Consider the following 14,027-nt stretch of genomic DNA (forward strand, 5'->3'; position numbering starts at 1 on the left):
ATTATCGTTCCCTTTTGAACCTCACGCACACTAACATGTGAATAAAAATCCCTAAAAGGATACCAATCTGTTAATATTTTCTTAGTACAAATCTGTACTGTTATTTCAGTATCTGTTGCTAATCAGATTAACATAATGGTGACAAGTTATTTCTAGTTATTATTTCAGTCTGGCACAAATAATTGTTAAACTAGTGATTGGTTTTAGAAAACTAAGATGGCTGTCCTATTTTAAAAGTTTAAATTCCTTTTTAGCATTTAAAAATAAGTTGAAAATTTTAAAATTACATATAAGTCTTAACTTCCATATCAATCTGAAAAAGCAATGTACGAGCTATAATGTAGTCCATAACATAGTAATATGGAGATTTTCCTTTTTCCATAATGTTTTCAAGGAAACTTGATTTTAAGTTTTACATAAGCCAGTGAGATGAGCCAAACTCTTATCAAAGAGTCTAATTATACTCCTTGAATTCTCACTTGGGAAAAAAATGATGGCACTAACCACTATTTAGTATTAAAAGAAAAAGGAAATATATATATATATATACACACATATATGTATATATTGGTTTAGACTATGACAGTACAAACATTCAATAAGAATTCTAAAGACTATCATCTTGCCATCTTCACAATAGTTCTAGAAAACTTTTAATCAGCCCAAAACAGGACACACTACCATATAGTTTTAACAAAAATCTTAAAAGAGTTATCATGGTTAGACATTTCATATCAGTATTTAGCAGCTTTTAGAAGAGAATCGGTTAAATGTGTGAAGTCGGCTGCATATAGCATGGAAAATTTTCTGAATTCTTCCTTGATCAAAAGTCTGTAAAAACAGTAAAGTAAAAATGTTTATTTAATGGGATACATTGGTATTTTTGTCCTTTAGCTTATAAGTATGGTGAAAATCATAAGTATATCATTCTAATGCTCTCCATGTAGAGATTCCATACTTTTATGTAATCTCAATCATCCACATATTTCTCATGGCAGACCTGCTACATACATGTGTTAGCATTCTCTTTAAAAAGGCACAATAGGTGGATGAATTCCTTCCTTGAGCACTGATATTAAAGGTGGTATTCTCAGTATGTGAGTTTAAATAATATTCAATTCTTAAGATTTAACTAAATTTACGACTCAGTTTATTATACAAATATTTTGAAATGTATATATATCCAAGAAATTTCTCAGTATTTTAAATTCTTTATAAAAATAGACAAAGCTATTTCTAGAAATGAAACGACTGCTTATTAAAGCTGCATATGATATTCTTCATAATTAACTATTTGGGTTCATGAATAACATATTGGCTTTACCTTACTAGGACTTAAGTGACAAACATATTTAACATGCTTATAAAATTCAATATTTATCTAAGTTTTATATTTCCCATTGATATTCATTAGGTCTTCTTACAAAAGTAGTTATTTTTACTTCATACTTACAAGAAGGCTCCTCTCTGGTACATTTTACCTTTTGTATTTTCTTAAAAACAAACAAAAAACAGGCCCACAAAAATTAAATCAGTACTTATCAGAAATGGATGACAAACAGAGAAATTATAAACACTAAGGTATGAAACCTTGACTGCAAAGCAGACACAGGCAATATGAAGGAAGAGCATAATCATCCTCTATAGAACAGGAGGGAATCTGGCTCATGCTCTCAACTTCTCAAACACTCTCTCCCTCTCATTCTCCCACCCTCTAAGTCACACTCAAAGGGTCTTCCATATTGATATTCTTTTATGAATACCAACATGTACATATTCAACATTACTCTTGGAGGGTTTGTTTTCATTTTACCCCTTTTTAAACATAATATTTTGTTTGGGGGGAGACAACTACAAGATAAATATATTTTCAACTGCTTTATGTGAATTTGTTCAATTGTGAATACATTTCCCCCCAGAAACCCTATTTCAATATTATGTTAGCTGATAAATATTTTACTCATATATTTTCTCATGTAAGCCACTGAAAAATCTTTGTCTACAAAATTACAGATGATACCAGTTTCCTTATTTTCTTAGAGGGTAACAGTTTTTTTCTAATGTTCACACAGGGGAAATGCTATATAAATACCTTATATTCTTAAGCTTCCCATAAATTCTATCTTCATTATTATTTCTAAATTATTATCTTCATTATTATTTCACAAATTAATGTTCGCAGATGATGCTATAAATATGGGAAAAAATAAAATTCCACCACAACCCTACCGTATTCATCTGAAGTTCCCAAGAATGATAAATATGGTGATGTTTAGTTAACTGGTTAATAATAACAAATGAGATCTATATCCATACAGCTACTCTAATGCTGTTAGAAATAGTCATTCCACCTTGCAGTATCATATGCAAATGTTAGTAAGGGTGAGTATCTTGCATAGCAGGCTAGAAAGGGGACAGAAAGAACAAGCAATGGACAGGGTAGAAAAGGACAGCTTCCGGCATCAGCTTCAGAGAATGGAGAAGGTTAATGTCATAGCCAAGATCATTCTTGTTTTCCAATTTAGCCTTCAAGCCAATCATAAGTGAAAAGTATTTTTTTCAGATGTCTAAATAAGGAAACAGTCTAAACCAAATTGAACAAAAATGTGTAAAATAAATAACAACAACAAAAAAAGAAAATCAGAAAGAATAATCTCCAAGGGTATGGAAACTCAGTTGCCTTGAGTGAGTCCTATCTTTTGCTTCAAATGAAGTTTTGTTCTGACAAGCTTGGAATGAACAAAAATTACAAGTTTATTTTAAAATTTAAGATTCTCTAGAAAAGTTCTCAACAGAGTTAGGACAATTTATAATGTAATCCACTGATATGGTGACTTGTGTCATTCAGTTTCTTTCAGGTTTTAGCTTAGCTATAACTGTCATATATGCAAGCTGACAAGACTGTACAGGTTTTAGAGTTTGAACCACACAACCTAGTAGTTGTATTGTTTCAAAATCCAGCAGACAAGTTTAAGAAGACATAGTTTGGTCTGGAAATATTTTCAGATTTTGGTCTACTGCTTTTATTTTTAGATGGCAAAGCCAACAGCTTAAAGAGAATTTGCTCTCCAGCTGATACCTGCAATTGGGACTAAATAGACTGATTCAGACATCTGTCTCAGTTCAGTGCTTATTCTTTCAATCATGAAAATGATAACATCTGCCATGCATCTGGCAAATATGCTCTGTCTATGCAATCTAATGTGAGCAACTACAATGTCCTAGGTGGATGCTTAGAAGGTTAATGGCTCCAGGGGCATATGATCTAGAAAGGCACAGCCCACCCAGGCACAGCCATGTTAAGAAGCAGGATGCAGGGAGCTCTGGTGTTTCCCACAGCAATTGACCTGAAAGTATAGCTCAGGAGTACAGTGCTCTCCTCAGCATGCTTAAAGGCACTGAGTTTGATCGCAAGAAATGAAGAAAAAATGGAGCAATCTAAGTGGAATGCAGAATTAAAATCTTGTGATGCATTCGGAAAGTTTAGGCTGACCTACATACACATTGGAGTCACACAATTATAGAAGGATATTTAGGTATAATAGCATTTCCATCTGCTGAATATGAACTGGTGCTCAGTAAACACTTGCTAAATGATTAAAGTCCTTTGCTGCCTCTCCTTTACCCTGAAAAGCCACAGCTTTGAACAAAATGTTATGACTCCAAAGGTAGCTTTGTATGTTCTGAGAACATTTCAGCTACATTGCAAAATCAGAGAACAGAAAACAAGGAACCAATATCACATGTCTTCAATAGCTCACAGATATAAGACTTTTTTTTTTCAGAGGAGTTCTGACTTCTTTATCCAAAATTAAATTTTATCCTAGACAGGATGTTCTAGTAAATATGCACCAGATTAGGAATTCTCTATCTTTCAAAACTTCATGTTCCCCAGTCACAGACATAGAAATCCAAGGCATATGAGATGGACCCTACACCACAGTGACAACCAACATAATTTCTGGCAGCACCATGAGGTAATAAGAAACTGATAGCTTTGTATTTTAAAAAGGAAAAAAGGCTCTCTGATCTATGTATTTGTGTGTGTGTGTGTGTGTGTGTGTGTGTGTGTGTGTGTGTGTGTGTGTAAATTCCTTGGTGTTTTTTTTCTACATATTCTATGCAGTTATCCACTGATGCTGCTCCAAAATGTTTTGGAATTTGAGCTTTCCAAAAGCCTGCAAATCTTTTAGTACATGCTCTCAATTTTCTAAATGGCAGGAGAAAATTCCTCTACTGAATTTGGTTTGAATTTATGAGAAAGAACAAATATTATTCTAACCCATGACACAGGTATCCAGATGTCCTGCTCAGTAATTGCAAACTAAGTAAGAAGTAAAGTATGATAAAGGTATCTGAAGACGTCAGGAAATATACTAATGTCCGTTCCAAAGCAAAACGTCACAAATGCTATGAGACAATATCGCTAAGGCTTTCATATCACTTGCACTTACTGACACTACTGGTGTTCTAAGTTTGAAGTCAGGCTCGTTGGCATACTATAGTACTGAATCTTACAGCCCTGTTCCCCACTACGTAGCAAAAATTCCATCATAAGAGAAAATTTGCTCACATGAAAAAAATCATCAAAAATGCAATTATACATGGCAAGCCTATATTTAAACATAACCTGAGTAACGTTAAATCCATGCCATTTCCAATTCTCATTTTTCCCCTAAAAATGTAAATACAGTATCTCTCAAAGAGCTTAAAGATGCCTTAAATAGATATCTAAGTTCTGGTGCACTGATCTCATCACCTAATGTTACCTGCTTTTCAAAATCCCACTCGCCTTCAGTGTAAAGTATGATATTATTCAAACTTGCTTTTAAAATTTAAAGCCACATTCCTTTCCAAACAATGCTTATTTCCTAACCACTAAGATCCTGGGGTAGGAGAGATTACTTCAATGTACCAACAAGATTTAGGCATAAAACATTACAGCACATCTTCTTAACAAAAAATTAAGCCAGGGCTAAGGATGTGGCTGAGCAATAGCACACTTGTATAGTTAATGATCAAAGCCCTGGGGTTTAATCCTCAACACTGGGGAAAGGAGAAAGAATAAAACATCCAGTCCAATCATATCAATACAAAACTATGCTTCCTCTAGCAGTAGACAAATAAAGGGAAAACCTTGTTCATCTTTATCAAGGAGTTCCAGATTTCGGGACGTCATAAGCCACATCTTCTATAACATACCTGCATGTCTATTTGTGCTCAAGTATGAAAGAACCATAGTTCAAAATATGGTAAATGGGTTTTAAAATAACAGAACAGAGATCCATAAACACTTTTGAGGATAACAAAACATCTTAATATAACAATGGTATTAAAATTCAGAATACACTAAATACAGAGCAAATCTAATCAATTTGATAACACGTAGTAGTATTAATAATAACTTAATAAAGATTTTCTGGTATCATTACAGAATACACAAAACTGAAAACTGCCTGGTAATGATGTCTTAATACTGAGGCCTTGTGCAATAAATATTCAATGAGAAGTGATGTTCTCCTCCATGGAAATGTTTTAGTCTAAGTTCATGGTTTTAAAACCACTATTCTCAAGTTATTTTAAAAGGAAAAAGCACTTAGCATAACGAAACCACAATTCATAGAGCAAGATGAATCATCATACCCTGGAGTCTTTAAAGAAAATTATGGAAAAAAGGAAAGATATAGAAAGGAAACAAATGTTCCAAGACAATGTCAAAGAAATTAAGATAAATGAGAAGAGAGGTTGCATTCTTTTTTTTAAAAAAATGTATATTTCAATCCCTTTACCTGATGCTGTTACCAGGAGGCTGTCTGAGGCACCTGGCCTATGGGATGAGGCACTAACAGGTCTTATGGAAGAGCAAAAGGCAATGGTGGTGGGAATGACAAGGGAGCTGTCTGAGCATGCGGGTTGGTTCAGTCCAGGGAATTCAGCAGGCCAGGCACCCACCTGAGACGTGGCCAAGGCTGAAACGGCACAGCCTGCAGGTGCCACAGTTAAATCTATGGATGGTTTTGGTGGCAGCTGAGGGGAGGATGATTTAGGGAGATTCTCCTCACTTACGACCCTGTTTCCTTGTGGCAATGTGGAGGGAGGTGAAGCCACAGCTTTGTTATCCACTTTGGCTCCTGTATTGGAGGCCCTGCTGCTATCCATAATAACCTTGAGTTGGGGGTGTGGTGGAGAAGGAGTTTGGGAGAGCCCTGGCTTTTTTGGTGGGATAGGAGGAGGGTTTCCTCTATCAACTCGTGCTACACCCGGAGTCTTTAAACTGGTTCGACTGACTGGATTGTAGGTGCCACTGTCTCCTGTGGGAGACACTCCGGGCCTGGGAGAAGCAGCACCCGGCTGAGGGCTTGTAAATCTTGACAGTGCTTGGGTCACAGTATTCCGTGCTAGTTGTTTGGCCACTAGGCTGTCACGACTGGTGGGTGAGACATCTCTTGATGGAGGACTTTGTGTCGTATTTCCATTTTGGTCTGGGTCATTCGCATTGCCCTGAAATCTAAATCTAGCTGCTTGGATTCGAGGGTTGAGACCTGGATGCAAAGACGCGTTGGCACATGGTGAATGTGAACTGTGCATAGGCGGAGTTTGGGAGTAGTTCTGGGGAGCTATGGCTGGTGTTGGAGCAGTGGGAGGGGCAGTATTACTGGGAGCTGGGGACATGGTACTTGTTAGATCAGGTGTTGAACCCGTGCTTGGTCCATTTTCCTCAATTCTGCTTGCACTTGGAGTTGGGGGAGTGGGTAGGGAGGAGCCAATCAAATCCACATGCGAAGCCTGCCTGTCAATGCCTGGTCTGACCACTGGGGGATTGGGGCACACACTCCCTTTCGTGCTTGCAGAAACTAGGGGGCTTCCTGTGGAAGGCTTTACAGGTACAGTCAATGGTGCCTTCTTTCCATGATCTATGCTTTCTGTCACTAGGTCTGTCTGGCAGGCCACAGACTTTGTCACGAGTCCTTCTGTCCCCACAGATACAGAAACCAAGCGTCTATCTTTTGTCTTCCTGGGGAGAGAGAGGCTTGGTTTGCTGTCACTTCCTCTTTTCAGTTGCTCAATCATTTTCTTCATCTTGTCTATCTCCTCTTTGAGGTCAGTGGTATGTGCTTCTTCTCGACTCAGCTTGGCACGAAGCTGTTCGCGTTCAGTATCAAATTCAGAGAGTTGTTTTTCCATCTGAGCCTCCATTTCTGTGCTTCTCCGTTTCTCAGCAGAGAGTTGCTCTTCTAATTCGTTGGTCCTCTTCTTTTCCTCCTCCAGTTTGGCCATTACCTCTTCCAGCCTCTGGGCCTCTTCTATGACTTTGCCGGAGAGCTGCTTACACTCTTTCACCAGCATGAGCACCACATGCTTGTTCTTGCCCCGCTCCTCCTCGAGTCGGGCAGCCAGTTTCTTGTGCTCTTGCTCAAGGGCTTGAAGCTGAAGCTTCTCCATCTCCAGCTATAAGACATACACGATAGAACATGGATTAATATGTGGGATATTCTTTTACTAAAGAAGAGCATTAAAAAATGAATTCCCTAGCAATTACACAATTGGGTTAATAAGAATGCCTCATTTCTAAGATGTGTTGTGATTTTAAACGGCAGTATTTTAAAGATCAATTAAAATGAGAAAATAGCTGTAAATGACTTTACAAAAAACATCTAAGTTACAATAGAGAATTGTTTCAATCTATTGGAATTAACGATTGAGAAAGAGAACAATAATAAGATGCTTCAAATCACAGCAGAGTTCACAAAGGTCTCTTTTGGGAAGACTAGAGCTTCATATGGGAACGGATGCTATTAAACAAGTATATCTATTTTAAAATGATTAATAATGAACAGAATTATGAAAGGGACTGAAAACAGAGGACTTCAGCTCAATTCTAAGCCTTCAGATTTGCTGATTGCATTACTGACCTAAGTTACTTCATTGAGCTTCTTATGATGGGGTGTTGTATGAAATGTTCTGAAAACTTTAAAGCGTTATGAATTATTTCAACTGTAAGCAGTATCAGCTAGCTCAAGGTCTCAGCTGATCTCTTAAGTTGATCTTGTGTTCCCACTTCCCTCCTTTGGCCTTCTTTGTGTTACTTGAACACAGGCCTGACTAGGGTTCTTTAATCTTTTCTCTTTTTTTTTCTTTATTTTTTATTGTAATGTATAGAGGAGTTACAGTTATATTCACCAGGTAGTAGTAGGTTCGTTACTTCTAACATTGATGCCCCTCCTCATGTTTTTGTCCTCATTTCCCTCCCTCCATCCCCTCCTATCATCTTTTTTTCCCCCTTTCTCTTTCCTATTTCAAATAAACAAACAGATGTATATACAATATGCCAGGTAACAAAATCAGATTAGTAACAATATGAGATTAACCAAAGGGCAACAAAAGAGAAGAGCAATAACATAGTATATCAAGAACAACAATCACAAACGATAAAGCTGTTGTTTCCATATCCTGGAGATCCTTTCATTTAGCCTCATCTTTGATCCTATTGTCCTATCTGCCTTGGAATTCCAGTGCACATCTTCAGGAGGCACTCCTGCACTAAGCAGGTGTGCCTGCACAGGAGGAAGGGACTAAGAGTAGGAGAGAAAAAAAAAGATCCTTTCCTCTCAAAACTGCTACACATGAACCCATGAAGCTGCATCTACTTTTTTTTCCCAAAAAGGTAATGATGGCTGATCATGAGCCCCTGGAATTAGTGGTTAATTAGTGGGATTAGCCCAGGGCTTACTTAGCTCATGGTAGCAGGAATTCTACCACTGATTCCCCCCTCCCCTCCTTAGATTTTTCTAATACTCAAAAACTAACCCAACATCACAAGAGAAGAGGCTAGTTCATTTAGTTCATTTCTTTTCCTTCAGGCCTCTACTCATTTCACCCCGTTACAAAGAACAAATCTCCTTTCCTTCTTGTAATGATTCCCTTTGTTTACAACCTCCCTTCCCTCCACTAGAATGTGATTTCATAAGGGTAAAGACTGTGCCTGGTTTGCTACATTTCCCAGGCCTAGCACAATGACTAGAACACTGTAATAGAAGGAGCGAGGGAGGGAGAGAGAGAAGGAGTGAGGGAAGGAGGAAGGGAGGGAGGGAAAGATGAATAAATATTGCACCACAAAAAAAGCATTACAAACACTGAAGGTTTTCTGGGTGTAAGAACATGTTTATGCTTCTCTATTCTAACCTACAAGATTCTCACTTCTGTACAAGGGAATGTCAATCATAAAGTTGTAAAGGACAAAGGACACACCTTGAGGGGGAGAAATCCAACTGTCAGGCTGGTCCACACACTTATCTGTCCAACTAAAGAAACTTCCCTTTGTCCATTAGATACTGATAAAGGTTAAAGTTGATCTAGCTAGGTTAAAAACACTAACAGGGCCTTTTCTCTCCTTTAGGAGTGAAAAAAAATACAAAGACATATGCTTTATTTTACTAGGTATCAAAGTCACTCATATTGCATGTTTTCCAAATTATAAATCTGTGACAAATATTCATGCAGTAAATCAATACCATTCTTCTAGCAACTCACATGAGATTTTTTTTAACAAAGTGTATTTTAAATTATGTATTTTCCTTGTCAAACACAATGCTATTGCATGTTTATTAGAGTATGGCAGATTATAAGACTAACTTTTCCATTCTTTTTTTATAATATTTTATTGTAATTAATAAAAGGGTTACATGATATTTGCCAGATAGAAGGTGCATTAATTCACATACATTGATACCCTTTCACATGTCGGGGTACCCATCACCCTCCCCCCTACCCACTACCCACCCCCCCGTCTTGGTTTTCCCCCCTTCCCTATCAAATTTCAAATAACCAAATACAAATAAATTCAATATATCAGATAACAAAGTGAGATACTGTAACAATATGAGATACCCAAGAGATAGCAAAGGAGATGAACGATAACATAGTACATTAAGGACAATAATCATTCATTATATGGCTTTTGTTTCAGTATCCTGGAGGTCCTTTCAATTAGCTTCATACTATATGGCCTTATATATCAAGGTTTTGCTCTATTGCAGAACTCTGCTAGTACAGCCCAAGGTTTCTACTGGTTATGACAAATGAGGGAAACCATTGAGCCTTAGTTCCTTTGAGTCTGGCTTACTTCACTTAATATGATTTTTTCTAAGTCTTTCCATTTCCTAACAAATGGGGCGATGTCATTTTTTCTGACAGCAGCATAGAATTCCATTGTGTACAAATACCACAACGTGTTGATCCACTCATCAACTGAGGGACATCTAGGTTGGTTCCATATCTTTGCTGTGGTGAATAATGCTGCAATGAACATTGTTGTGCTAGTGGATTTAGTATGCCCTAGATTTTGGATGGTTGGGTAAATGCCAAGTAGTGGAATTGCTGGGTCATAGGGGAGTTCTATGTTTAGCCTTTTGAGGCACTGCCATACTGCTTTCCATAGTGGTTGAACGAGTTTGCACTCCCACCAACAGTGTAGTAGTGATCCCTCCTGGCCACATCCCCTCCAGCATCTGTTATTATTCGTTTTCCTGATCCTGGCCATTCTAACTGGAGTGAGGTGGAATCTTAGAGTTGTTTTGATTTGCATTTCTTTTATGACCAGACATGTTGAGCAGTTCTTTATGTGTCTATAGGCCATTTTTGTTTCTTCTTCAGAGAAGACTCTCTTTAAGTCTTTGGCCCATTTTTTAATGGGATGGTTGTTACTTTTAGTTTTGGAGTGATTCAATTTTTTGAGTTGTTGATATATTTTAGATACGAGGCCTTTGTCCATTGTTTGGTTGGTGAAGATCTTCTCCCATTCTGTAGGCTTCCTATTTAATTTATTAGCTATGTCCTTTGCCATACAAAAGCTCTGCAGTTTAATGCAGTCCCACTTATCCAGCCTTTCTCTGATTTGTTGTGATTCTTGGTCCTTATTAAGAAAGTTTCGACCTGTGCCAAGGAGGCCTAGTGTATCTCCTGTTCCTTCTTGTAAAATTTTCAATGTGTCAGCTTTTACCTCCAGGTCTTTGATCCATTTGGAGTTAATTCTAGTGCAAGGTGACAAAGAAGGATCCAACTTTAGTTTTCTGCAGGTGCTTAACCAGTTCTGCCAGCACAACTTGTTGAAGAGGCTGTCTTTCTTCCATTCTATTTTTTTGGCTCCCTTGTCAAAGATTAGGTGGCCATAGGTCTGTGGTTTAATATCTGGGTCCTCAGTTCTATTCCATTGGTCTTCAGGCCTGTTCTTGTGCCAGTACCAAGCTGTTTTGATAATTATAGCCCTGTAACAGAGTCTAAAGTTTGGAATTGAAATTCCTCCAGCGCTGTAACTTTTCCATTCTTGACAAAATCAAAACACTCATCTGACTTATCTCAAGTCTTCACACAGCCTTAGTGGAATAGTGGTCTAGAAGCAAACTTGAAATATCTTCTCAAAACACTGAAGTCAGCTTCTAGACATCAGACACAGAGGAGGGAAACACTTTCATGATCATCAATTGTGAAACCTGTGTTACTGAGGATGGCAGTGTGTGAGCATCCACAATCTCATTCTCTTCACACTGTCATGGGACCACAGGGAGAAAGTGTCTCACTGCCCATCTACAAGTCAAAGATCTTATTTGTGTTGTGATGATTTCTGCTTGGAGAAGCAGCTGCTGACTATGGCGGGAGGGAGGGTTCCTCAAACAGATGCTCAGGAATAAAGATCATTCTTCAAGAATAATGGCATACTGTATTCCACTGGATACGCTGGGGATGACTTTATAAGTAATCAAGTATGATGTGAAGGATAATTAGCCTGCCTTGCAATATATTTTATATACAGATTTTATGTATATACTTGCCTCAAAATTTGATTCCCTTTTGGCTAAAAGTACACTAAGTAACAATGTACCCTTAGAACAAGCACAAAAACCAAGGTTTGCCTGCTTATACATGTGTGTATATAATACATATATTCATATATATGTGTATGTATACAATATTTATAGAATACATATTTCCATATCAAGAAAAAATTATGGCCTGTGTGTTTGTGTGTGTATATGTGTGTGTGTGTGTGTGTCTGTGTGTCTGTGCATGCACGTGCTAGTCCTAGGCTTGAATTCAATGCTTAACTAGAAATAAGTCTCACAGACTTTACTTCCCAGGCAGATTGGCTTTGAGCTGTGATCCTCAGATCTCAGGCTCCTAAGTAATAACTTGATTACAAGTCTAAGAGACTAGCATCCAGCGTGTACAGCTTATATTTATTTATTTATATTTATTTATATTGTTTATATTAATTTATATTATTGGGGTGATGTATAGAGGGGTTACTGTTATATTCATCGGGTCGTAGGCATATTACTTTTTTAAAACATAATAAAATTTTAAATTAAAATCTAGAAAAATTCTGACACAACTAGTTACCAGTGTCTAATCCCGTAGTCCTAGCTAATCATGAGGCTGAGATCTGAGGATTACAGTTTGAAGCCAGCATAGTCAGGAAAAAAAAATCCATGAGATTCTTATCTCTAATTAACCACCAAAAAGCTGGGAGTAGAGCTGTGACTTAAGTGGTTGATTACATGCTTTGAATGAAAAAGGACAGTGACAGTCATCAGAGTTTTCAGGCCTTGAGTTTAAACCTTACTACCAAAGTTTTGTCACTGGATGTTTTGAAGAAATATATTATTAATCTCAAGTACATCAGTTACCAGAATTATGGTAAAAAGAATTGCATAATGGAGTTTCGTTAGAAACTGGCTTTATTTGATCTTTAATAATGGATTGTTTCAGGAGCAACTATTTGCATATAAATGTACTTGTACTTTCACATAAAACACTTCTGAAGTGATGAAGAATGCTGAGTATAGTCTGTTTTCTGAAATAGGTTAACTACTCTTTCCTTTTGCAATTCTGTTTGTGAAATTTATTTGTTCAGCCACTCCTTTATGAAAAATGCAGACATAAATCAAATTAGGGTTGTAGAAGGCACTGTGTTTCTTGGTCTATGTTTTTGTCAGTTCCATTACAGGGATTTGAGACTTCAGAGAAGCAGGGCTTCTTCCCTTCCAGGGGCTAAATCTGCTATAAGGTATCTTGGGTACATTACTTCTTTTTTTATTTTTTATTGTTAGGATAATGTATAGAGTGGTTATAGTTACATTCTCCAGGTAGTAGGTGCATTACTTCTCACACATTGATATCCTTTCTCATGCTTTTGTCCCCATTTCCTTCCCCCCCACCCCTCCCAACTTCTTGAACATTGTTACCCCTTCCCACATTTTTCTCCCACTTCTCTTCCCCCTTCCAATCATCTTGTTTTTCCCCTTCCCTTCTCTACTTCAAATAAACCTATATACAATAAACCAGATACCAATATATAGTAACGACATGAGATAAATAATAAGCGGGGGGGGGAAGAGAAAAGAAATAACTTCATACAGTACATTAAGAATAATCACAAAGATAAACCTCTTCTTTCCATATCCTGGAGTTCATTTTGCTTAGCCTCATCCGATATGGCCATATGTACATAGCTTTTGAGCTGTTGTGATTCTTTACTAGGAGAATCCTAGACATATACTAAAGATTTCAAATGAGGGAAATTATGGAGCCTATGTTTCTTTGGGTCTGGCTTACTTAGTTTCTAATTTATGTTGAAGGTAGGAAGGACATATTTTGGGAATTTTTAAGAGCTATATTTATCTTGGAAAGTAACTATACATGTATGCTTAGGGACCCATCTTTCTGCCAAGGGCCATTTTTATATTTACAACATCATTCACAAGCAATATAAAAGTATCACTACAGGAAGATAGGTCAGATAGGTCAGAAAAATAGCATGTTTGTCTGCTCTATAATGTACAAAATGATTTCTCAGACTTTACATTGTATGACAGGGGTGAGAAAGTGAGAGGTTTTTTTTTTTTTTATTTGCAATCTCTGAAAAGGCTGTTTGTGACTTCCAGGTCCACCCAGCTAAGGGTGTCAAAAGCATGGCAATTGTTCAAGGTTCAACTGTGCTTCATCTTGAGGCCAAGTTTTAACTGCTCCTC

At 37.3% G+C, this 14,027-nt stretch overlaps 1 protein-coding gene across 3 annotated transcripts in view; it reads right to left on the bottom strand.

The window, feature by feature from the left end:
- The window catches only part of Cttnbp2 (cortactin binding protein 2), a 129,345-nt gene that overhangs the window by 62,458 nt on the left and 52,860 nt on the right, over nucleotides 1-14,027 (bottom strand). For 2 of the 3 annotated variants that reach the window (XR_016535547.1, XM_090333199.1), the window contains exon 4: nucleotides 5,790-7,449. Coding sequence is in view for 1 of the 3 variants with exons in the window: in XM_090333199.1 (XP_090189325.1) it covers nucleotides 5,790-7,449 (1,660 nt within the window). In the remaining 2 variants the exon portion in view is untranslated. Of the gene's footprint in view, nucleotides 1-5,789; nucleotides 7,450-14,027 lie in introns of those variants that run through there. The other variant, XM_090333200.1, reaches the window with a different exon arrangement.

This window comes from Megascapheus bottae, chromosome 5, assembly GCF_031878675.1.
Source record: "Megascapheus bottae isolate mThoBot1 chromosome 5, mThoBot2.hap1, whole genome shotgun sequence".
NCBI classification, from domain to species: domain Eukaryota; kingdom Metazoa; phylum Chordata; class Mammalia; order Rodentia; family Geomyidae; genus Megascapheus; species Megascapheus bottae.